Source organism: Oncorhynchus masou, chromosome 15 (genome assembly GCF_036934945.1).
Source record: "Oncorhynchus masou masou isolate Uvic2021 chromosome 15, UVic_Omas_1.1, whole genome shotgun sequence".
In the NCBI taxonomy this organism is placed as follows: Eukaryota; Metazoa; Chordata; class Actinopteri; order Salmoniformes; family Salmonidae; genus Oncorhynchus; species Oncorhynchus masou.
In genome coordinates, this window is record NC_088226.1 from 55,550,058 (window position 1) to 55,576,169 (window position 26,112).

The 26,112-nt window shown below is 44.7% G+C and overlaps 1 protein-coding gene across 1 annotated transcript in view; it reads left to right on the forward strand.

The window, feature by feature from the left end:
• LOC135556495 (ubiquitin-conjugating enzyme E2 R2-like) overlaps positions 1–25,543 on the forward strand; it is a 36,167-nt gene extending 10,624 nt beyond the window's left edge. Inside the window, exons 2-5 of the mRNA XM_064989740.1 lie at positions 6,986–7,072; positions 13,155–13,252; positions 22,864–22,998; positions 23,196–25,543. Of these exons, the coding sequence (XP_064845812.1) occupies positions 6,986–7,072; positions 13,155–13,252; positions 22,864–22,998; positions 23,196–23,418 (543 nt within the window). The 3' untranslated portion in view covers positions 23,419–25,543. The remainder of the gene's footprint in view (positions 1–6,985; positions 7,073–13,154; positions 13,253–22,863; positions 22,999–23,195) is intronic.
• Positions 25,544–26,112: the final 569 nt, after the last annotated feature.

Sequence of the window (26,112 nt, forward strand, 5' to 3'; positions counted from 1 at the left end):
CAGCTTTTGTTTATTTCAGAAATAGGCAAATGTTTGGGCTAGTTTAGCATATCTCCAGATATTCCTTGACTGGATCAAGTTGAATGCAAAGCACTTGCACATCCAATGTTTTCCCTACATGGATAAATTGCTCATGTAGCCTACTTCCATGGGAAATAGGCCCACAAGTAATGCTTTGTGTCAGAAAGTTTTAAATAATGATTGGTGTTTTGGTCCACAGCTAATTCAGTCCTCTTATGTCCCAGTGAACCTTATACTAGAGCCATTACAGTTGTGTACAGCATTGCTGCATTGTCTTTTTACAGTACTAAGGGTCTGGGTTTTGACAGGCCCTCTCGTCATCGTGTCAAGTTGGTTGGTAGCTTGTAATTAGGCTAATTGCATATGTGAAGTGGACCGCCCTTCAGTCTTGACAGTAGTTCTGGTGTCGCGTGTACTAGTGACTGTATTTCTCCTCCCCCATACTAAAAGGGTTCTGTTAAATGAGGCAGGACCCTGGTGTGTCTGGGTAGGATCATCTAAAGCACCTCTATCACATTTTAGTCTACAAAGACGTGTGGGGTGCACCACTGTTCTCAAGCGCATGTTCCTCTTTTCATTCACACTCTGTAGAGCATCCAGGATAGAGGTAATAAGAGTGAGACAATCTGAGAGCGAGCGACAGCAAGCTTGGGAACTGGTAGAATGGTGTCGGCAGACGGGGAAGGTGGTGCATTGGGAGAAGAACAGAATGATTAGTTCTGTGAGGGTTAATGCTGCTTTAGCTGACCTGGTTTACTTTTCCCTGATTCCAGCCTACCTTCACAGGGTGTGTTCTCTCTGACTGGCTTCGCCACATGTGTTTTTAGGTCACCATCCAAGAAAGATGGGTCTAGGTAGGTTACAAGGTTGATGCTGAGCCTTGCAGTTCTGCTCTAGATCCTGTTCTTCCTGTGCCAGCCTCTCTTACTCCTCCTCCTGTCTGCCTGGCTGACTGAAGCAGCAACACATCCTTCCAGTTCTGTACCTGTTACTAGGTGATACATAAAAGCAGCTGCCGCTTGTTTCCACAGGGCTCTCAGGAGAGCCTCACTTCAGAGAAACATGGAGCTGAGCAGCTAGGAGAGGAGAGGCTTGGTGAGATGCAGCCAGGGGAGGAGAGGCTTGGTGGGATGCAGCCGGGGGAGGAGAGGCTTGGTGGGATGCAGCCATGAGAGGAGAGGCTTGGTGGGATGCAGCCGGGAGAGGAGAGGCTTCGTGGGATGCAGCCGGGGGAGGAGAGGCTTGGTGGGATGCAGCCGGGGAGGAGAGGCTTGGTGGGATGCAGCCGGGAGAGGAGAGGCTCGGTGGGATGCAGCCGGGGGAGGAGAGGCTCGGTGGGATGCAGCCGGGGGAGGAGAGGCTCGGTGGGATGCAGCCGGGGAGGAGAGGCTCGGTGGGATGCAGCCGGGGGAGGAGAGGCTCGGTGGGATGCAGCCGGGGAGGAGAGGCTCGGTGGGATGCAGCCGGGGAGGAGAGGCTCGGTGGGATGCAGCCGGGGGAGGAGAGGCTCGGTGGGATGCAGCCGGGGGAGGAGAGGCTCGGTGGGATGCAGCCGGGGGAGGAGAGGCTCGGTGGGATGCAGCCGGGGGAGGAGAGGCTCGGTGGGATGCAGCCGGGGGAGGGGAGGAGAGGAGAGGCTCGGTGGGATGCAGCCGGGGAGGGGAGGAGAGGAGAGGCTCGGTGGGATGCAGCCGGGGGAGGGGAGGAGAGGCTCGGTGGGATGCAGCCGGGGGAGGAGAGGAGAGGCTCGGTGGGATGCAGCCGGGGGAGGAGAGGCGAGGAGAGGCTCGGTGGGATGCAGCCGGGGGAGGAGAGGAGAGGAGAGGCTCGGTGGGATGCAGCCGGGGGAGGAGGAGAGGAGAGGAGAGGCTCGGTGGGATGCAGCCGGGGAGGAGAGGAGAGGCTCGGTGGGATGCAGCCGGGGGAGGAGAGGAGAGGCTCGGTGGGATGCAGCCGGGGGAGGAGAGGAGAGGCGAGGTGGGGTGCAGCCGGGGGAGGAGAGGAGAGGCGAGGTGGGGTGCAGCCGGGGGAGGAGAGGAGAGGCGAGGTGGGGTGCAGCCGGGGAGGAGAGGAGAGGCGAGGTGGGGTGCAGCCGGGAGAGGAGAGGAGAGGCGAGGTGGGGTGCAGCCGGGAGAGGAGAGGCGAGGTGGGGTGCAGCCGGGAGAGGAGAGGCGAGGTGGGGTGCAGCCGGGAGAGGAGAGGCGAGGTGGGGTGCAGCCGGGGGAGGAGAGGAGAGGCTCGGTGGGGTGCATCCGGGGGAGGGGAGGAGAGGAGAGGCTCGGTGGGATGCAGCCGGGGGAGGGGAGGAGAGGAGAGGCTCGGTGGGATGCAGCCGGGGGAGGAGAGGAGAGGCTCGGTGGGGTGCAGCCGGGGGAGGAGAGGAGAGGCGAGGTGGGGTGCAGCCGGGGGAGGAGAGGAGAGGCGAGGTGGGGTGCAGCCGGGGAGGAGAGGAGAGGCGAGGTGGGGTGCAGCCGGGAGAGGAGAGGAGAGGAGAGGCGAGGTGGGGTGCAGCCGGGAGAGGAGAGGCGAGGTGGGGTGCAGCCGGGAGAGGAGAGGCGAGGTGGGATGCAGCCGGGAGAGGAGAGGCGAGGTGGGGTGCAGCCGGGAGAGGAGAGGCGAGGTGGGGTGCAGCCGGGAGAGGAGAGGCGAGGTGGGGTGCAGCCGGGAGAGGAGAGGAGAGGCTCGGTGGGGTGCAGCCAGGGGAGGAGAGGCTTGGTGTAGTGTGCAATGAGGAGCTAAGTTCAGGGGCGTGTATGTTGCATGTACTTACTATGTGATTAGAGACAGTCAAGCCTCACGGGCATGGGGGGGATATTTGAGTGTGTTTGTGTAGAGTTCAGAATTTGGTAGGGAAATGGAGCTAATATCCCTATTCTGAACCTCTTGTTTGTCTCCTCCTTGGGATGTACTTGATGAGGTAGGCAGGGTGCAGCAGAAAAAATGAGCAAGGCTAGCTTTTTAAGCCCAGTCATACTCCACTGTTTCCCCCCTCTCCTCTCATCCCTCTGGGCTTGGTGTCAGTTTTGTAGACAGGTCAGGGTTTTCTCTGCTGCCATGGAAAGTTTCCCTCCCCCATCTCTGCCTGTGAGTGCAGCCTGCCTGTCATGGGCATTGTGAGTGTCAGTGCTCTCTATGGAGGATAGACCCTACTTTCTGTTTTCTGTTTCCCTTATCTCCCTTTCGATTACCCATTTCAGACCGAAGATGTAGTAGCATATACAGTCGGGCAAAAAAGTATTTAGTCAGCCACCAATTGTGCAAGTTCTCCCACTTAAAAAGATAAGAGGCCTGTAATTTTCATCAAATGTTTTCTGTACGTCTTCACAAGGTTTTCCCACACTGTTGCTGGTATTTTGGCCCATTCCTCCATGCAGATCTCCTCTAGAGTGTTATACCATTACCATCTTACAGGGACTCCTCTTCCTGCTTTAATAAGCCACTTGCTTTTATATATTGCACTCAGAGCTCACATTACGGGGCTTAAATATCCCTCTATGTTTCCACTGGCCTCAGCACCCTCACCGAGTGCTATGCTAGCTGGAGCTAGGCTGGTATGTAAGCTGCAAGGCTGTTGTCCCTGTCTCTGTCTGTATGTGGAGTGTGTACGTGAACCCCAGTCATTCTGGACCCTAGCCAGTTTGGAGGCATTGCCCCAGACTTTTACAAGCTAACAGGACTCTATTAGGCCTGTCAGGCTTTCCACTCTGGGCTTGATGTTGTATGGGCCTGGTAGATATGGCAACATCCCCCTGTTCAATTTGATAGTCACTAAGGGCTCGTACAAATGCAATCAGCAGTAGGCCACAAGTAATGGTCTAATGTCGGCGAAGGCTTGTGTGGAGTTTGCACAACCCCCACCCCTTACATGTTCTACCCCTCCCTCTTGAAAAATAAGTTATTATCGAGACTAACCTGGTTGACCCCAATTAGTCCACTGGTCGATTGCTGTTGGTCGACGAGATATATGCATGCGCCACTCTGTGAACTTATCCATTGCGGAGGTCTAGACTAAAAGCCAATGTATGCTTGATTCTACAATGTGGTCTGAGGCTTCATATGGAGGGTGTATCAATTGCAGAGGCCAAATCGTGCTCTGTACCACATCACCATATCACTGTAAATGCCGCATGGCCAATGCAGATGTCGGATTGACCATGCTCCCAGATGCACAATACACTTCTCTCTCCAGAATGCGCTCTCTCCTGCCAATTTGTGCACATTCATTGTTTCATAACTTCGTTGTGGGAGTTGTTTGCGTTTGATTGTTTAATGTAGATCAATTCCCCATTACATATTTCACCAGTGGACACAGAGTGGACACATTGTTTGAGGAGTGCACAACCTATGTTACATTTGTGAGAAACAAGTTTTGGTTTATTTAATTCCATCCGTTCTGTCAATTTAGTCATTGACAGGAGCACTGCAAACAAAAGACAATGTTGAGTAAAGATGCGCACACATAGAAGAGGTCCTACCTGGCCTGCTTGCAAATGTAGGCATATAAATGTGCCCATTTGGGGATCTGATAGTATTTCTGATTGGCTTAACACACCACCACTCAAAGTCATGTTTTCTTCACCTCAAACTGCAAGCAAACAAAATCTGTTTTTACATCCATTGAGAATTACAATAGTTCCTCAAAGTAAACATCTTTCGAGCTCTCTTCCTTTCGACAACCACTCAGAGTGAAAGGGAAAAATGTAATGCTCTGATCCAGTGGAAACGTCATAAAATAGGCTGCTTGACTTGGACTGAAATAGGTTCTGGTACTGTTTATATTTAGGTGCAGGAGCACCACAATACTTATTTAATGTAAAAAATATATATTAAAAAATAAATAAATGTATACCCCATTTTCTCCCCAATTTTGTGGTATCCAATTAGTAGTTACAGTCTTGTCTCATCGCTGCAACTCCCGTATGGACTCGGGAGAGGCGAAGGTTGAGAGCCGTGCGTCCTCCGAAACATAACCCAACCAAGCCGCACTGCTTCTTCACACAATGCCCACTTAACCTGGATGCCAGCCACACCAATGTGTCGGAAGAAACACTGTGCACCTGGTGACCGTGTCAGCATGCACTTCGCTCGGCCTGCTATTGGAATTGCTAGTCCACGATGGGACAAGGACATTCCTGCCGGCCAAACCCTCCCATAATACGGACATCGTGCCTTAAACCACTGCGCCACTCGGGAGGCCCTCGCCACAATACTTTTGAGCTAATATTCTATAAGTGGAACAGAAGCTCAAGCAGTAGAACATTTGAAGTGCCGGGACTTAGGGCCCAGAATATTTTATACAATGTTGAAAGTTTACTAGTGCAAGCTTTGGGCAGAACCCAGTTAAATAGTTGATACAATGTTTCAAGTTCGTTTTACCTGCAGGCTACAATGTTTTTATTTGTTGCCTTTATGGAGGCTCTTCACATAGTTGGCAATAGCAACAGAAGTTACTTTTTAGGTTTATCATTTTTATTTAGATTTGGATAGAATTTTGATTAACCATATGACAATGATTTTGAGATAAGAAGACATTATTTTAAATTTACAATCTGTTTCACATGCCATGCAGATCGATAGAAATGATAAGATACATTTTCATTCCACATGAATGCTGTGGGGATGGGGGGTGAAGGATACTACTGGTATGTACTAGCCACCTCTTCTTCTGTGGGGTTTATTGGTGGTTGGCCTCCAACTTTATGGTGCATTACTGCCATCTACTGTACTGGTGTGCCCCTGCCTCCCGCCTATGTACTGGAGTCGTAGCTTAAAAATGTACAAATAGATGTATAAAGAGGTGTTTGAACACCCCGAATTGCAGGCTGCAGTTGGACCCTTCTCCTCAGATTGTGTCTCTGACTCTGTCACATTAAGATGAGGGTTGGTGAAGATTTCAAAAACTGCTCTGGGAATGGGACAGCTAAATCGGGGCTGAAGTCATGTAGTGTACACCCGGATTAGTCGTTTTTATTTTCCTTAAAATGATTATGAGTATTGCATTGTAGGCTACATCATTGAAAACAGAAGTCTTTTGGGGGGGGTTCTGTTTTCTCACTGAAAAGTGTTTCTAATTCTCTTAGCCTTCGTCGGAGCTTTAAAAAATGAAATAAACCATCTTTTTTTCCTGAATGTTTCAGCACCGGGGACTCTGGATGTGGCTGCGTTATTGATGACATATTAGTCAGGCTTTTTGATTAGAACATATGGATTGTTTTTGTAGGCTACCTATTTCATTTATGGATCAAGCCTTAGCAGTCATTCTGATCTCGTTCCCAATGATCAGTGCTTTAGTTTATTATGTTTCTTTCCAGCAGTTCTGAATTTCAATGCACCCGACTATGTTTTTCTGTGCAATAGCCTTTTGATTTGAACATTTTTGAAAAAGTTTGGTGTGTGTGTACTAGGCTATTGGATTTCATTTATATATGTTAGAGCACTTTGGTTTCACTAATAAATATGTTGAAATGGAACCAAATTACCCGTTTCTGATAGATGGGCTATATGGTCTATTACGGTATAGGTTGAATGTGATAGTCGACCTATAACCAGCCTGAGTAGGCCTGTAACTCCATTCCTATTCTATTCAGAATAGAGACATTTTATCAAATTGAAAATGAGCTATTATCAGGCTGGTTAATGCAATGCATGTCTGTTGAATTTGGAAAGATCCACTTGCACTTGGCCCCGCCCCACCTACTCAGGCCAATCCTATACATTTCAAAACTGAGCACATGTTGGTGCTCATCTGTCGTTTTGAATAGAAATTACCCATAGCCTCGACTCCAATGTCTATGGCATGACAGTGATAGAGGAGTTGACTAAAGCATGCTGATCTGGTACCAAGCTAAGACGGGCCTAAATAAAGTAGTTATGACTAGATATTTGACCAGAGTTATACTCTTACACCTTATTCAGCTGGCCTCTGCCTCTTGCATCACTAATTAGTGTGCTCGTCTTCTCTCAGGCTCAGATCAAGTTCCCCATCGACTATCCCTACTCTCCTCCGGCCTTCCGCTTCCTCACCAAGATGTGGCACCCCAACATCTACGAGGTAAGAGAAAGAACAACACTCACCCTATCTGTCATTACACAATCATCTCTTTCTTTGGCTTTTCCCCTACATAATAGTCCAACGTCCTTTTGTCTCTGAATATCTTTAACTTGTTATCTTCTATTATAAATACTTTGACTCTGTTGCTATTAAATACTTTAACAGTGGCCTAGTGTATGTATAGATGAGGGGTGTCAAACAATTTAGACCTAGACAACCAGGTGAGGGAAGTTCCTAACTAATCAGTGACTTCATTGATCAATAAAAATTGCCTGGCTGGGCTGATGAGACAGTGGATTGTGCAGTCCAATGGAACAGAGTAAATTAGCATCTTAACCTCACAGATTTAGCCGTTGGTAACTTGTGGAATAGACATTGGCTGGAATGTGGTTTTAACCAATCAGCATTCAGGATCAGACACACCAGTTGTGTAATGTATAACAATCACACTTAATAGACTTTTTAAGGAGGGTTTATAGCAAGAAAAACAACGGAACATAGGGTTTGTGTTGTTTTTTTAAAAATCCATATCATTTAATTGACAAAACACCTATCTTCAACACAAATGATATGCTTCAGAAATAAAAGGATAACAAAATAACCCCCACAAATACTATAATTTAAATGCATAATTTTAGCAAACACACCCAAATATTCAATAACCATCTCAATGACCCAATAACCTTATTTTGGTTAAACTAAAGTTCAGATGGGAAATGACAAATGACAACACAGCTCTTAGCTCCCTCTGTAGATGCCTACTGGACAACTTTTATTTGTTTTGCTTTTAAATCTTTTAAATTATTTTTAAAATCCTATTAACACTTTGTTCTAGCTAGCTACCTACACAAATAGCTATCAAGTAAACACAATGAATAATAAAAGCCTATTGAGTTTCGCCCAACCAGGAAATGATTAATTTATAAGTCTGTTCTTCATTTCCCCTTTTTGATCCCCTTTAGATAATTCAGTTCAGTTAAGTCTTTAAATAATATTTCTCCCCCAGAAAGCAAAAAGATTGCCAGCAGTGGATGATCACAAAAACAATGAGGGGGAAAAAGGACGGATCTCCCCGGAGTTTAGAAGTCATGTTCACTCATTAAACTTTCTCTGTGATCCATTTAGTTCATCCCAAACAAGGAAATAATCACATTTCAGGAACACATTCCCAGTGCCAAACGATACATCCCAACAAAGGAAGGCACAGACTGTGTTTTGCAGGCTTCAGTTCTCGTCTTGCAATTTGTAGCTGGTGCCTATGCGGTTTATCCTGTGTCTTCATCTCCCAGGTACGCTCTGGAAAAACCCACCTCCCCTCTGTTCCTCAATTCCTCATTCATACCTTTTTCGGCTGCCCTTCTTAAAGCAGTAGCGCTCTTTTTAGGCCACAATCTCTATCATCCATACAGAATGGAATTATTTTAACATATGACAGAGAATCATTGCCGGACAGGCAATGGACGAAATAGTTAGATGCTTTAGAAAGTGGACGTGCCTTTACCCAGACCAAATCTCCCAACAGGAAGTGTGCATGTTTCTTGCAGGTGTTATAGTATTTGGTTTGTCTGGCCAGGCAAATGCCCACTCTCCGTTTGACTTCTTTTGCCATTGCCTGCTGTCTCTGAGGTTGTAAGGCGGCTGGTGCGGAGATGGAGCTGTTGAGATCATCCTCTCCAGAGGCCCTTGGAGATTCCTCTCCATGGAAAGCTCAGCAGGGATTTTTCTGGTTGTTTCATGTTTTGCTGTGTTGATGGTTTAACGGAACTCAGAAATCCATTTACGCCAGTTCTGGTGATGATTTCCTCTTTTGTAAAAGGTCAGAGTCTTGATGGTACAATTGTCTCTCTCTGTAAGATTGGCTTGTGGACGGTAATTTGTGGTGAACTTGTGTGTCATCCCCCCCATGACAAATATCCTCCATAACCGTTCCTGTGAATTGGGGTCCACAATCAGATATGAGATACTGAGGGACTCATAAGTGGGTGACGGCGTGTATTGTTGGCAAACTGTACAGGCCTTCACATGTTCCCATACGTCCTGGCAACCTCCAAGATGCGAAAAAGAGTTCATCCATCCAAGATGGCAGGCCAGTGGAAGGCCATAAAACTAATCCAGATAAAGGGAGTCCAGGCCTTTTGGTTACCACAAGTTGATATTTATTGACTTCTCCTTTTAACAGGGATCCTCCTGTACAGGATTCCTTGGAGTACTTCGAATCCAATCCGACCTGGACGCTCACTGGAAGCTTCTTTGTTCTTCCTAAGGTCACTAACCTCTTGGTCCTGAGCTTTTGTTTCAGCAATCTCAGCAATAGAGGTGGGAAGAATGCAGAGGCTTTGAGTGGTGGTGCCTGCAACGTATGCTACTTGGCTTGCTGCTGGAGCCACTGCTCTGGACAGAGCATCAGGAACAATGTTCTGATGCCCATTCCGGTAATTCACTCTGAACTGGAATTCCTGAAGGCGCAACATCCAGCGTGTGAGCCTGGAAAACATTTTGGGGCTGTTGAACACCCATGTAAGTGCCGAGTGATCATTAAATACATCCAACTCAACCCCCTCAAGATAATGCCTCCCCTTTTCGATTGCCCACACCACTGTGAGGCACTCCTTTTCTGATGTTGAGAAGTTGCGTTCAGCTACTTTAATTCCGTGAGGCATATGCAATGACTCTTTCTCCACCTTCCATCAGTTGAGTGAGGACCACACAGAATCTACATCACTGGCATCTGTTTGGACTTGGAATGTCTGCGATAGGTCTGGCTGAGCCAACACTGGTGCATTAACAAGAGCCTGCTCCAAATGCTCAACTGTTCTGGCACTCATTCAATCCATTTCCAGACCACTTCCTTTCCCTTAAGCTGATTCAGAGGGGATGCTACATCTGCAAAGTGGGGAATGAATTTGAAGTACCAGGCTTACCAGCTCAAGAAACATGTGTAGACTTTGGAGGTCCTGTAGAACCTGTCTCAACACCTCTCACAATGTGACTCAAGAACTTCAGCTGGTCTTTGAATACCTTAGCGTCATGAAGCATTGAGAACACAAGCCTCCAAGTCTTTCACAGGTTGCTCTGGGTTGGGAGAGAACACAGTTATATAACAGAATGTAGACAAAACAGATCTGCCCTTTCAGGTTCCCCAGAACTTTCTCCATAAGGCGCTGGAAGGTAGCACCGGCGTTCTTAAGCCCAAACAGCATCGCTTTGAACTGATAAAGGCCTATCTGAGTGATGATCGCTGTCTTGGCCTTTCTCTCCTCAACCATTGCTACTTGACAATACCCTGACTTCAGATCCAGGGCAATGAAACCAGAAGCTCCATGTAGACTCCAGGAGGTTGTACATGATGGGCAAAGGATAAGCATCCTTGTGCGTCTTTGCATTCATCCCTCTGAAGTCAGTGCAGGACCTCTGGGAACCATCCGGTTTCCCCACCAGCACTACAGGAGCAGCCCAAGCAGATTGTGAAGGCTCAAGGATTTTGTCCCATTTCTTCCACTTTATCTACAATAATATTTATCTTGTAGGGTGACACTCTGTAGTCCCTGAAGCGGACTGAGACTTTGTCTTTGGTGTAGATCTTGTGTGCCTCAACCGTGGTGTTCCCCATTCGACCAGAACACACAGGGCCGTGATTGGAAGAGGAATTGAACCTCTGACTGCAAGTTGGAGAAAAGAGCAGAACACTGGATCTTCTAGGATTGTCGGGGGTGTAGTAGGCACAGCCATGTACGGTCGTGGTCAAAGGTTTTGAGAATGACACAAGTATTAATTTTCACAAAGTTCCCTGCCTTAGTTTGTATGATGGCAATTTGCATATACTCCAGAATGTTATGAAGAGCGATGAGATGAATTGAAATTAATTGCAAAATTCCTCTTTGCCATGCACAGGAACTGATTCCCCCAAAAACATTTCCACTGCATTTCAGCCCTGCCACAAAAGGACCAGCTGACATGTCAGTGATTCTCTCGTTAACACAGGTGTGAGTGTTGACAAGGACAAGGCTGAATAAAGAATGGTACCAACACATCCTCCGAGAGCAACTTCTCCCAACCATCCAGGAACAGTTTGGTGACGAACAATGCCTTTTCCAGCATGATGGAGCACCTTGCCATAAGGCAAAAGTGATAACTAAGTGGCTCGGGGAACAAAACATTGATATTTTGGGTCCATGGCCAGGAAACTCCCCAGACCTTAATCCCATTGGAAACTTAAACCCACACATTCTAACAAACTCCAAGCATTGATTATGCAAGAATGGGCTGCCATCAGTCAGGATGTGGCCCAGAAGTTAATTGACAGCATGCCAGGGCGGATTGCAGAGGTCTTGAAAAAGAAGGGCCAACACTGCAAATATTGACTCTTTGCATCAACTTCATGTAATGGTCAATAAAAGCCTTTGACACTCATGAAATGCTTGTAATTATTCTTCACTATTCCATAGTAACACCCGACAAAAATATCTAGACACCGAAGCAGCAAACTTTGTGGAAATTAATATTTGTGTAATTCTCAAAACGTTTGGCCACAACGTGTACTTGGGTTGTTGTTCCATATTTTCGTGCTCTTGTTTCCCCGGTATGACCTCACTGGGCTTGAGCCTCAAAGGAAAAAATAAATAAAAGTATTTTCTTTGATTCCACACCCCACACTTATTTTCCCCAAGGTCTATTATGGTTTTGGTCTTGGTGAGGAAGTCAAGACTCAAGATAATAGGAAACGCCAAATGGTCATCCTCTAAGACGAACATTTCCAAAGACCACATGCTGTTATGCCAGTTGTAAAGGAGCTGAACTTTTTCCAAAGCACCATGCACTTTCCCATCTGCCAGGGGAGAACTTTGGTTCTCACACAACTGCTCTCCTGGACATGTGATTTTCTGCCAGAGGCTTTTCTGCATCAGGGTGAAAGTACAACTTGTATCAAGTACCGCTTCATATTGGAAATTCATGACCCCCACTGTTCCTCTGAAGCAGACGGCCACCCGAGGGTTACAGTTGAGAACCTTTCTCTCCAGCTCTGGTTCTGTGATGTTAGGCTTCCACTTCAAACAAAATGCCCGGAAATTATAAGCAAAGTCCCTCAGAGTTGGAAGTTGAACCATATCTCTTAGTTTCTTCTCTACCTCTGTTAAGTAGTCAGTTGGCAAAAAATGCTACTTGGAACGCCTGAGCTTCACCCAGGTGGTGATTTTCTTATTTTCTGCCATCCACCAGCTCCTGGCTGGTCCTTTGTTTGAGAACATTAGATAGGGTCCCCATCAGCTCAGGGTTTGACATAGGTCTCACGGATAGGAAATTGTCACATTGCTTCAAAAAGTTCAAGATATCTGAGATCTTCTTGGAACCATCAAAGCGAGGGAACTCCATGCAGATTGGAGGTGTGGAGAAATTATTGGCACCGGAAGCATAGCCTTGTGAACCAGCCAGAGTGCTCAGACCTGGGGTGCCTAGGCCAAATGCACCAGGACCAGGAATACTAGTGGTAGTTCTTGAGTTTGTGCACCTCATTTTTCCATTTCTCATCCCTCCTCAAGATGCATTCAAACACTCCTTGTTCCAGTTGTTTATGGAATCCTTTGTGGTTCTCCATTTTGTCAATTTTTGCATTGACATAGCCTCTCATGCTTTCCTCTCTATTTATGGCACTCACCAATGAGTTCTTAAAATCATCCACAAGACCATTAACTGTGGTTAGTCATTTATAAAGATTATTGCTGACCAACTCAATTTCCTCCCTCAGAGTAGACTGATTTTGGTGGCTCTTCACCCTGTTCATCCCTGCTTTCCCCTTCCTCTACATGATCTGAGATATACAGTGAGCTGAGCAATAAAGTTATTTTCCCCACAGGATTTCTCATTGTGACGAATGAATCAAAGATGGGCGTAATTTGGATAGGGACACCCGAGTGCTGTTGGTTCATGTCCTCAGGCTCAGAGCCCAGCTGTAGTTCATGAAAGGGACCATTTGGCAGAAGGGTTTGCATCTCTTCCTGAGACATTTTCTTGATATCCGCACTGTTAGATATGTGGCAGTGTCACAAATGTATTGCTGGTAACTGACCTGTTTGTGTTCCTGTAGAACGGGGACGTGTGTATCTCCATCCTGCACCCCCCAGTGGACGACCCCCAGAGCGGAGAGCTGCCCTCTGAGAGATGGAACCCTACACAGAATGTCAGGTACTCTATGCACCACACCTTTCCCTCACACAATGATAATTCTCTCACTCAACCCATTCTCCCCATCTTTGATTTATGGTTGACTATTAGTAGAAATGTGGAATTGATCAAACATAAAACAAAATCTACAATACATTTTCACTTGATTCACATACTTTTTACACACATTTAATCTTACATTCCACTGTCTTCATTTTTTCTCTTCCTCTCTCTCACTCACTCCACACACAGCAGGATATATAATTACTACATTGGGTCTCCTCGGTGGCACAGCAACTACTGTAAATACAAATGGCCTCACACGTCTTTGCCCATAGAGCAGTGTTGTAGTGGTCCCGAGACCACATTGAGTGTTTCCGTCTGGATACATTTGTACTCTTGTCTTGACTAGGTCTCATAATTTCTTCCCGAGACCAGCCATGAGCGGAGTAAAAAAAACTCAATTATCAGCTTCCATTCAGGGAACGCATAAAACTGCTTCGCCAGGCCAAATATATATACACTCCTTTCTTGAAACATTAATACAGTATCTTAAAACCCTTTATCTATTTTATACATGTTTGCACAGTGGTGAACCTGTAGGCCTTCAGTGTGTAACAGGTTGGTGATTCTGAAAGGACAGCAACCATAATACCATATCATGTAGGAGAGTGCTCTTTTTGTAAAACACAAAGGGCCAGTGGTGTAGTGGAGGGTATCACTTACTTCTTAACCCCTACTGATGCGTATCAAAGTAGTGTAGTGAAGGTATACAATTGATCAATTATGTAGTACAATGGAGAAATCATGCACAAAGTAGCCTACACAATCACAAAGAACATGAAATATATTCACATGCGTGCACCGCACACATCCAAGTTTCAGCAGAATATCATCTCCAGGCAGCAAGAGTGTGTAGCTCTCAACTGGTTTTGGCATGGAGCAGCTCACAGAAGAATGACATCGGTAACCGGTAGGGTAGGAAAAACGCTTCGATATATGATATCTATCAGTAAATGCTAACTAAGGCAACAGTGGGCATGTAAACTAGGTATTGAAAAAGTTTAGTCCAAAGTGTTGGTTAGTAGGCTATTTATGATGCACAATTGTCATCATGAGCTGTTTGCATCATGGATGGACCTGGGTGGACAGAGGCCCACCCACTGGGGAACCAGGCCCACCCACTGGGGAACCAGGCCCACCCACTGGGGAACCAGGCCCACCCACTGGGGAACCAGGCCCACCCACTGGGGAACCAGGCCCACCCACTGGGGAACCAGGCCCACCCACTGGGGAACCAGGCCCACCCACTGGGGAACCAGGCCCACCCACTGGGGAACCAGGCCCACCCACTGGGGAACCAGGCCCTGACAGGCCATCCCAATCAGATTGATGTGGTTTAAGCATTGTTGTGGACTTAGACCATGACATTTTAGTATTTTTTTTCTGAAAAAAATGGGTGATTCTGGGAGTAAAAATCTGAAAAATGTATAGGAAAACAGGATTTTTCACACAGTGTGCCTTTCCTTCACTGGGTGGGCCGTTTGGGAGCTTTTGGCAACATTTGCTTATACCCACTTCTCCAGGTACCACAACACCACTGCATAGGGCAGATGGAAAGACAGCAGTCACACTGCATGATGTTAAAGGATAAGCAGTCCATAAACTCATAATAAGACAGTAGGTCACAATTATAAGAATACAAAAACATAACCATTAAGCATTTCCCAATCAAAATGTACAACTATTACTTCCCACAACATTTCACGTTAAACACACAAAATAAACGGTGACTTAATGTTTAAAATGGAACTGACAGCGTTTTAACTACTTTGCCAATATGAAACAAACAAACATTTCAATCAAGAATGTAATTCCCAGTTTATGCTACAAAACCAACTTAATAAGCGGTTTCAAAAATAGGTTCTATTTGACTCGTTCCATGACGTACACAAAGTTGGCTGACTAGATGGATGCAGATCAATGCATGATTAATATAACCAATACATTTCTTGGTAGTCCCAAAAAATATTGCTATCAGTTTGTAAATCACAGCTGGCCCGATACATTATTTGCTGCCTCCATACAGGATACACCGTTTGTTTCAATTACTCAGTATTCTGGACAAAAACAGACAAATGTAACTAAGGCTGGGAATGTCGATACAATCAAACTAGCAAGAGCAATGATCACTAGTCAGTCATAACGTGGCTAATAGGCTAGCGTATGTATTTATGTAGCAAGCTAAAAACACGGAGTCTAACGTTAGCGAGCTAGCTGCTCGGAGGATGTCATGCCATTGGAGGAGTGGGTGAGTGACAAGACTTTTTCCCCCTCATCATTTTTTGGTGACTATACACAGATGGAGATGCGGGTGTCATTTGGTTAGCTAGCAAGAACTTGAATGATTGTTATCCAGTTAGCCACAGTGAATTTGCGAATGCAAAAGATATGCTATCTACTCAGATTTCAGAGCACTCTCATCTGTGTGCCAGAGCACACAACAACTAATGCATTTAGAACAACGAATGCATTTACGAATGCGCAACACCCGCTGACTATTACCGGTGTCAGTAAACGTAGACAAAAAAGAAGTAGTCTCAAGAACAGTCTAGATAAACAGCTTAACCAGCTCTGCAACGGCGAGTCAAATTGTCAGCGGGGTGTTTTCTCATTTGTGTCTGGAAGTAGGCAGTTAGCAAGCTAGCCAACAAGCTGCAGAAGGACGAGGAGGCTACAATTCCCCATCGTTTCAGTGCAATTTTGACGGCCAACTAGCTGAAACAGTTTGAGGGTTTATCTAATGTACCTTCGTTAGATTTTATCTCCTCTTGCCCTGGCTAGCATTAGTTGTTGATGTTGTTGTTGATGTGCATAACTGGAGAGGGAGCCTACCTTTTCATGGTTGTTTGATCAATAGGACTGTAACGTTCCCAAATGTAAGAGGACTCCTGTTGTATTTACATATTTGCACATCCATTCAGGTTTATTTTGTGGCTTTTGGCAAATACATTATAATGATCTAAAGTCACGCTATCGCAACTGCATGTAAACACAGTCCAATTCAAAGTGAATGATGGTAGGTCCGTCTGGCAAATGCCTTGTTTGTATAAAGGCCAACTATAACTCTGATTGGCTATAGCGCACCGGTCTGTGTCGACTCTGGTCCTGGACGAGACAATGTTTTTATTCGGTTTTATTTACTGCAGAGTCTATTAATTGTGCAAATGCACATCTGCTTTCCCACTATATTTTGCTATAGAATTTTCACAAATGCCTTAGCATATGTAATTCCCAAACATTCTATGAATTCATGAAATCTTGAAAATGACCATATCTAAGTAATGTAATTCTTCCCGTCAGTTCCACATTAAATGCAATAATGTTTCACACACAAGTTATTTTCAAAGGAATGGCTAACAACAGGAAGCGTGCTGCAATAATAAACACAGTTCCACTCACCAGATGATGATAATTTGAAACTTAACTTCTTGTTGAAAGTTATTCTTGAAAAGGGAGAAGCTAACAAATTATCATCAAACTCTTTGATATCACCTGCTGCAGCCAATGCAAACGAGCCAACAACAAAAGCTAGAAGGGGCAAGTTTCCATACGTTTTGGTAAAAAAAAACTCTCCCACCTTTTTAAGTCAATGTGATTGGTTGATTCCACTGTCATTCCAAAATGTTTCCGTAATGCAGTTGAATGGCAGATGCCTTTATCTAGCTTCTGATTGCCTAGCTGATAGCTGACTTAACTAGCTAGATTTATCTCCCCAGAGACCAGCAAAGGAACATTCTGATTGAGTTTTTTATTATTTTCAGTGTTAACCCTTTCTTTTCCAACAAAAACTGATGCGATTAAATCAGAACATCATTGAAAATATTAGTATTATTATTATCATGTTATTATTAATCCTTAGCCCTTCTCTGAAGGCGTAGAAGGCCAATTGTACCCCACTGTGTTTGGGTTAGTAATAATTTGTAGAGTGGCTCTCTTTTTCCTCAGCGTGGATTTTTTTTCACTATTTCAAATGTCTAAAGAATCTATATGTCCTGAAATATGAATACAGAAGTACTGGACATTTTGAACTCTTACGGAGGTGGTTTGACAAAATGACAATCATGGTCTTGAATTTGTATTTTTCTGGTCTTGACTTGGTCTTGAATTGGTCTTTCTTTAGGTGGTCTCAAACACAACACTGCCAGAGAGAGACCACAGGTGTGAAAAAGGTTTGTTATGAATAGATGGTATACAGCTGCAGATGGAAGTGACACAGAAATGTACATTTTCTCGGCATGCGATTTGGAGGTTTTCGTAGTTAGAGAGTTAGGTTAGTTAGTTAGCTAGCTCGTCCCTAGGCGATGACATCAAATTTATTTTAAGCTAACGTTTACCCATTCATCTGTGAAGACCGCTAGCTGGTGTTCATATGGATGTCACCGTGACATGCCAATTAACTAACGTTACTACCCTCAGTTAGCATGACGACAAGGCAAGCCGGTGCTAATGCTTTCCACTTGGCAGCTGTTTCACGGTGTCGCCGGCGGTAGCTTGTAACGTGGTCAATTGTTTTTCCCTCCCAGGATTATATTTCAAGTAGAATGGCAGCCTACACAAGAAATAACTAATATTAGTAACCATCTAGATGTCACAGTAATAGTCTACTCAATGGGGAGCACGTTAACGGCAACTAGTGTTACTCGGGTAGGCTGTTTGTTCATCTGCCCGCAATTGCTAATAACCCATCTGCAACTACCTGTCTATATGTGATAAAGTGAAAATATGATGTCCGCACCCAACCCTATCTCGCTAATATAGAAAATGCGCTGTAGATTTCACGTCGTCTTTTGTGGTTGAAAAATACTATCAGTTTTTATGGTACTGATAAAGATGGCACCTCTAAAGACATATCTAACTGTGCATTCTCTCAAGATGATGAAAGAAATCATATTTCTCCACTCCTGAGTCAAATTTTTGCCTACATTTGATGTATCATTTTACTGCAAGAAATGCTTAATTATGCAGGAGTTAATATTAACGCTATGTGAGAGGTATAATAGACCTAGAGTCAGTTTTCAGGTTCCATTCAACTAATCTGTACACAGACAGGTCACCCGTGATACAAGTCAGTATTCAACATCCTGAACAGTAGACTACAGTTCCCTTTATGTGTCATAGGCCTATTTGAAGTCCCCATCTTGTGACTGTTGAATTTGTATAGCTCTTCATAATAATCATAGTCGGCACTGCTATCATCCTCTTTTACCAGTTCACATTACTTTTCTTGCCTTCTCTTTATTTTCAACTCTCCATTTCACATCTGGCCAAGTGCATGATGTTCCCTCAGTGCTCACAACAAGCAACATCTGACAAAAGTTCCTCTACTTCTATTCAAGGTGAAAATGATGAATCAGAAACCTTATCGATAGCAACAGCTCATGGTCCTCCTGGAATCAGAAGTTATTTTGACTCAATGGAGGAACGTAGTCAGAAAAATGCTGATGAATGTCTTGCTCGACCTGTCTTCAACTGGTTCACCTCTGAAGCTCACAGGCTATGTGTATTGGAAGAGATTTCTGCATTTTCTTCCCCCAGCATACACCCCTCCACCCAGATATGCTTTATCTACTAATTTTCTGGATGCAGAGTTCACAAGGGAAGGTCAAGCAAATCATAGAGAAAGCAGACTGTATTGCAATCATCTCCGATGGGTGGTCAAATGTTCATGGGCAAGGAATAATTTACTAAATCATCTCCACCCCTCAACCAGTATTCTACAAGGGCACAGACACAAGGCACAACAGATACACCGGTCTCTACATTGCAGATGAGCTGAAGGCAGTCGTAAATGACCTTTGACCACAGAAGGTATTTGCACTGGTAACACAAAATGCTGTGAACATGAAGGCTGCTTGGTCTAAAGTGGAGGAGTCCTACCCTCACATCACACCCATTGGCTGTGCTGCTCATGCATTGAATCTGCTCCTCAAGGACATCATGGCACTGAAAACAAACAATACACTCTAAAAGAGAGCCAAAGAAATGGTCAGGTATGTGAAGGGTCATCAAGTTATAGCAGCAATCTACCTCACCAAGCATAGTGAGAAGAATAAGAGCACCACATTGAAGCTGCCCAGCAACACCCATTGGGGTGGTGTTGTCATCATGTTTGACAGTCTCCTGGAGGGGATGAAGTCTCTCCGAGAAGTGGCCATATCACAGTCTGCCAATACAGAAGGCCCCATCAAGAGGATCCTCCTGGATGATGTATTTTGGGAGAGAGTGGTAAGCAGCCTGAAACCTATAGCAGTAGCCATTGCACGGATTGAGGGAGACAATGCCATCCTGTCTGATGTTCAGACTTGGCTTGCAGATGTAAGAGGAGAAATCCGTACTGCCCTACCCACTTCACTGTTGCTCCAAACAGAAGAAACTGCAGTTCTGAAATACATCAAAAAGCGTGAAGACTTCTGCCTGAAGCCCATACACGCCGCAGCGTACATGTTGGACCCCAAGTATGCTTGCAAGAGCATCCTGTGGTGCAGAGATCAACAAGGCCTATGGTGTCATCAATACCGTGTCCCGCCACCTTGGCCTGGATGAGGGCAAGATTATTGGCAGTCTGGCAAAGTACACTTCCAAGCAAGGGCTTTGGGATGGAGATGCAATATGGGAGTCGTGCCAACATATATCTCAACCACCTGGTGGAAGGGACTTTGTGGATCTGAATCTCTTTCCCCTGTTGCCTCAATCATCCTCCAAATCCCACCAACATCAGCCACCTCAGAGCGCAACTGGTCCTTGTATGGGAACACGTATGCACCATGCTGACGTCACCATGCAAGGGTTGAAAAATAGGTGGCCATCCGGGCAAATTTGAGGCTTTTTGAGCAAGCCATCCTCAACAAGTTTGGAAAGTGAAGATGTTCAAGACGTGGACATTGAGGAGGTCCATGGAGAAGACATGGAAGGCTGAGAGGAAGACAACCAAAACTTTAGTTTCTAGACTATCATTTTACAGATGTATGTTGAAAACGTTTTTTGGAGACACTATGGATCATAGGGAATATTGAAGGATCCCCATTCTTTTGCTGTTCAGTGAAGTCATCCCATGTGAAGAGGCAACTCATTTAATTAAAGTTCAATTCGTAACTAAATTGTTTTTATTTCTATTGGAAGGATTTAATAATTTGCAATTGTCTACTTATGATAAGGTCAAATGTTTCTGTCTCCATGTGATATGGTAAATATATCCAATGCAAAAAAATCTGCATTTAAATTGTATTAATATTAATTTTCATATATTTCTGTTAATTTCCATATATTCCTGTTAATTCCCATATATTCCTGTTAATTCCCATGGAAAGTTTCCACCTCTGAATATTTCCCCAAATGTTCAACCCTATTTGTTACCCATTTTTTGTTGGTTGTTTTGTCATAGTTGTCTCCAGGGGGGCATAATTTGGAAGGGAATCATGTGGGCTGAGAGTGTCAGGTTATTGTCCAGTACTGGCATTTAGGTCGCCACAGACTGGTACATGTCCCTGAGCCTGGAAATGGTTGATCTCACCCTTTAGGATGGTGATGCTGTCATCGTTAAAGTATAGGGATTCTATTGGGGGGGATATACACTTGAAGTCGGAAGTTTACATGCACTTTGCTTGGAGTCATTAAAACTTGTTTTTCAACCACTCCACAAATTTCTTGTTAACAAACTATAGTTTTGGCAAGTCTGTTAGGACATCTACTTTGTGCATGACACAAGTAATTTTTCCAACAATTGTTTACAGACAGATTATTTCACTTATAATTCACTGTATCACAATTCCAGTGGGTCAGAAGTTTACATACACTAAGTTGACTGCCTTTAAACAGCTTGGAAAATTACAGAAAATTGTCATGGCTTTATAGGCTAATTGACATCATTTGAGTCAATTGGAGGTATCCCTGTGGATGTATTCCAAGGCCTACCTTAAAACTCAGTGCCTCTTTGCTTGACATCATGGGAAAATTAAGACCAAGACCTCAGAAAAAAAAATTGTAGGCCTCCACAAGTCTGGTTCATCCTTGGGAGCAATTTCCAAACGCCTGAAGGTACCACGTTCATCTGTACAAACAATAGTACGCAAGTATAAACACCATGGGTCCATGCAGCTGTCATACCGCTCATGAAGGAGATGCATTAAAAATGAACGTACTTACATAGATATGAACGTATTTTGGTTCGAAAAGTGCAAATCAATCCCAGAACAACAGCAAAGGACCTTGTGAAGATGCTGGAGGAAACAGGTACAAATGTATCTATATCCACAGTAAAACAAGTCCTATATCGACATAACCTGAAAGGCTGCTCAGCAAGGAAGAAGCCACTGCTCCAAAACTGCCTTTAAAAAAAGCCAGACTACGGTTTGCAACTACACATGGGGACAAAGATTGTACCTTTTTGAGAAACTGAGGGTGTCTCGCTGGTCTGGGCGGGTTGTCTGTTGCTCCTTTGTGAAATGCTTGGGCTGTGGTTGAGGGTGACGTCCTTCAGGGTCCTGGAGTTGGAATTGGAATTGCTGCCTTGTATAGGTGGACCTGGTCGTAAAGGCTGTTTAAGTCCAGGGTGGACTGGTGGGCAAGGTAGACATTAGATTTTGAGGCACAATCCCAGGAAATGCTTGCATTCACGCGTGCTGTATGGTGGCAGGGTGAATGCCTTTTCATGGTAGTAGGGTGGGGATAACCACTTGTGCATTGGGGAAAGTGGAAGAAGCTTTTTCAATCACTCCCTTGGGTGCTGTGGCCACCCTTTCCTGCTGGGCCATCAGGTTGTTTGTGGCCGTGTGAATTGTGGCTGGGGGACAGGGGGGCTGTTATGAGGGGCTGGGGTCTGTTGGGTTGGTGGGTTCCTGTTTTCCCTGTCCCATTGTGGTCCGATTTTGAGGTGGGCTGTTCTGATGGTTTCTCTGGGGGAGTGTCCTGTCACACCTCAGCTTTCTCACCACCTCCTTCACTGCTGTTAGCTGTGCCGTGTGTTCCTCTCCCTCCTCCTTCACTGCCGTTAGCTGTTCCTCTCCCTCCTCAAGTTCTCTCACCTCAGTCCGGAGTGCAGCCAGTCTTGGTATCTTCGTAGCCTTGTTTACTAAGCTTTATATAACAAAATTACCTAGAAATAGTATTTTACTTTTTGACTTCAGAAGGAGGTTCAGACTGAACAAAACTCACTCATTCTTGTGTTGGATGGAATTTTCAGGTTTCTGCTGTTTCTTCTGCAGGTTTTGGTTTGTTAGAAGTTTTTTCCTGATAGTCCTTCATAGTAATAATCCATTCAGGTAATTCTGTCCAAAATCAAGGTTTTAGGTATGGAATTTGGATTTAAGGTTTTGATGTATAGGGTAGTATCCTGTATAAGTCTTTATGAAAAAAAGTTTTTCTACATTTATCCAACTTTTAATTCAATTTATTTTCAGAAGAACTCAGGAGCTCATGACCACTCTTTTTTTCTCTGTTCCTTCACTATCACTCCCCCTCCCTCCTTCACTCTATCCCTCCCCCTCCCTCCTTCACTCTATCCCTTCCTCCTTCACTCTCTCTCTTTCTCCATTTCTTCTCACTCTCTCGCCATATCTCCCTCCCTCCCTCAGGACGATCCTTCTGAGTGTCATCTCTCTGCTCAACGAGCCTAACACATCCTCCCCGGCCAATGTGGACGCCTCTGTCATGTACCGCAAGTGGAGGGACAGCAAGGGCAAGGACAGAGAGTTCACAGAGATTATCAGGTGGGCACACATACAATCACACACACACACACAGATAATGGCCAGGCACAGAAAGAGCGACGAGATCATCAGTTAGGTGGACACATGCGCACCCATGGACACATCAAGGATGAGAACAGGGTACATTCAAACCATCAGGTATACCCTGTACCACTTCCACAGTTCACCCTTTGTCGCTCCGCCGTCTCTCTTAACAGGAAACAGGTCCACGCCACCAAAGCAGATGCTGAGCGGGATGGTGTGAAGGTGCCAACCACCCTGGCAGAGTACTGCGTCCGGACCCGTGCCCCACCCCCAGACGAGGGCTCCAACCTCTTCTACGATGATTACTATGACGATGAGGACTTGGAGGACGAAGACGAGGAAGATGGCGAGGACTGCTGCTACGACGAAGATGACTCGGGAACCGAGGATTCCTGACGACCCGCCTCCCCAATCCCTTCCTCACCCCCCTGTCACCACACCCCCCTTAAACTGAACTCATACTCCACCCTTCGTGTATACACCCTTACAGATCCCCCACAGCAGTGCAGCCACACCTGCACGTTAAACTCAGATGTGTTTAAAAGCTACGGAGTTAGTTTGTCCAGTTGTTTCTGGTGTTTTTATTTTTCTGTTGGTCAGTAGAGTGTTAAGAGAGATAATGTTAGACCTACATATTATTCACATGGTTTGCTCTTCATGGCGAAGCCACTCAATTCTCAATTACCACCTTCTTTTGATATTTTTGAGTAAGGCCTCTGTCTCCCGTTGAGTGTCTGTACCCAGACAGAGGCACGCAGGCCTGAGCTAGTGATGGTCATCTTAGCTGTGTGACCTCTCACCTGGTTGACAGCCGTGTGAAGCCAGCCTCCCTGGCACACGAGGCTAGCTGAGGCTAGGGGACCCTGACATTTCACTCTTGGGGACCCTGACATTTCACCTGTCTGCCTCAGGTCAACTTAGCTCAAAAGCCAAGTCTTACTGAATGAATTGATGGCCTGTAATGATGAGATGGGTGTATTGCAGATGGTAGCTGTTATAATACTGATGTACTCTTTCGGAGACCTTTGCACCCTTTCATACACATTTGTTACGGTATGTTAAGTGGCAGTGGTCTGAGCTCGGCGTCTTTACCCATGGCCTGAACAACAGAGTTAAACACACAGCTCCTAACGCTTATCACCACCACATGCTTTTTCACAAGTCCAACACCACGTGCTTTCATCTCATGTAATTCCTCACCAGCCACCTCAACTGCTCATTTAAAGATGGGAGTGAGGAATAGTGTCTCAATGTGTGTCTATATGGGTGTTTTGGTGGTTGTTCATTATTTTATTCAAATGTAGTGCAAGGGAATGCTTTGCAGAGAGAACAGTGATGGCCTCGCACAGCAGCCATCTTGAATTAGCAGATTTGTTTAGATTACATCCTCAGTCAGTCACTTCCCCAAACATTTCACATGACTAGAAGTGCACGTAAAACGAGTAGCTCCATCACACAGGATTTTACACACGGACTAAATACAAACTATTGAACAGTATTCACACCACCCCACATTTCTGTTGTTTCAGTAGTGTGTAAATGTTCATTCATTGTTACAACATGACTATTTGATGCTAAGTTTTAGAGATGAAAAGTGCATTTCCCAGCTGATGCTAGGGATGTGGATAGAGAGGTCAGTAGTATATTTTAGGGACAGGTCAAACAGCCAACCCACTAGCATGTTTGGTGGTATCAGGCTCGGCATAGTGCGGTTGGGAAACACTGTGATGAATGAGAATGGGCCGAGCGCTCCCCTTTTGGTTCTTTTGATATAGTATTTTACTTCAGACTTAAGGTGTTAGCAACTATATTTTTTCCCCTTACATGTACCAAGTGCAATGATTCTCAGCCTTTTTGTTTTAAACACCATGTCATGGGGGTTATTCATTGGACTTATCAGTACATTTACCACCCGTTTGTTTTCGATACAGAAACAGTCAGGTATTCTATGTTTTCCAATAGAGAAAAACAGGTGATTACTGAACACTCATACTTTTTATGTTGTGTTAACATCTTGAGTATGAAGCATGTACACATCAATCCAATCATCATGAATTCATAGAACTGTTTTACATTCACCATATACAGATGTTAAGTTATGTGAATAACCCCCATTTTGTTTTACTGTAATGTTTGGGGCAATTGGAATTTTGTGAAGCTGCCGATTTTTATCATGTAATTTCCCTCCCAATGTGCTACCTTCCCATCTATAGACATTTTCTTTGGTGGCAGCATCAGCAAGGGACCCCCGGCTGTTACCAAAATTCCTCAGGAAAACAAAACCACCAACTTTTTCAGAGTGAATCTGACCACATTGTGTGTGTGTGGACAACTGTTCTCCTCAACGCTGGTCCCCCAACCCTATCACCTCTGCTTCAAAGACTTTATAATCTTTACCTTGATATTAATATGCACATGTGGAGATTTCAACGATAATTTGATGTATTTTTGTTCTTGTTTGTATTTTCTTTTCTAATGTTTTGTACATCTATTTAAAACCTAAATAAATATCTTTATTAGAGTGTTGAGATGTTTCTTAGACCAGGAGTGAATGAATGTATTCTAACAGATAAGAACTTAGTTATCCATCATTTTTATGGTCTATTAATATATTTTGATTGACTAACAATTTGAATAAGATTCTGAACTGTCTATTTATTCATCCCTATTTTCTCTTAGACACTGTGGGAATTTATGACTCAGGGATAACTCTTGAGGTAATACTGTTATTCCTCTACTCACTCTTATCCTGAGTGTTGAATGTAAAGAATGAAGCCACTGGCTCAGTTATGGACCCCTTGTGATGTCAGAGGTCAGGTGACCCCAGAGTGGATGAGGAAAGCGGAGATCTGTACCATGCAGTCACCTTCAGAGTTGGGGATGTGGCAACTGTTAATAAATCATTAAGAACACATTGTGTGTCATAGCATTTATTTATTACATTCTCTATGTGTTCCCTTACAGACACCATGGGGATGTATCACTCAGGGATAACTGAGGTAAGACTGTTTTGCTTACTATTCTCATAGGCAATGGCAGACTTACTATTAGGCAGTAGTGGCAATTGCCTCAGGCCTCACGTCATCAAGG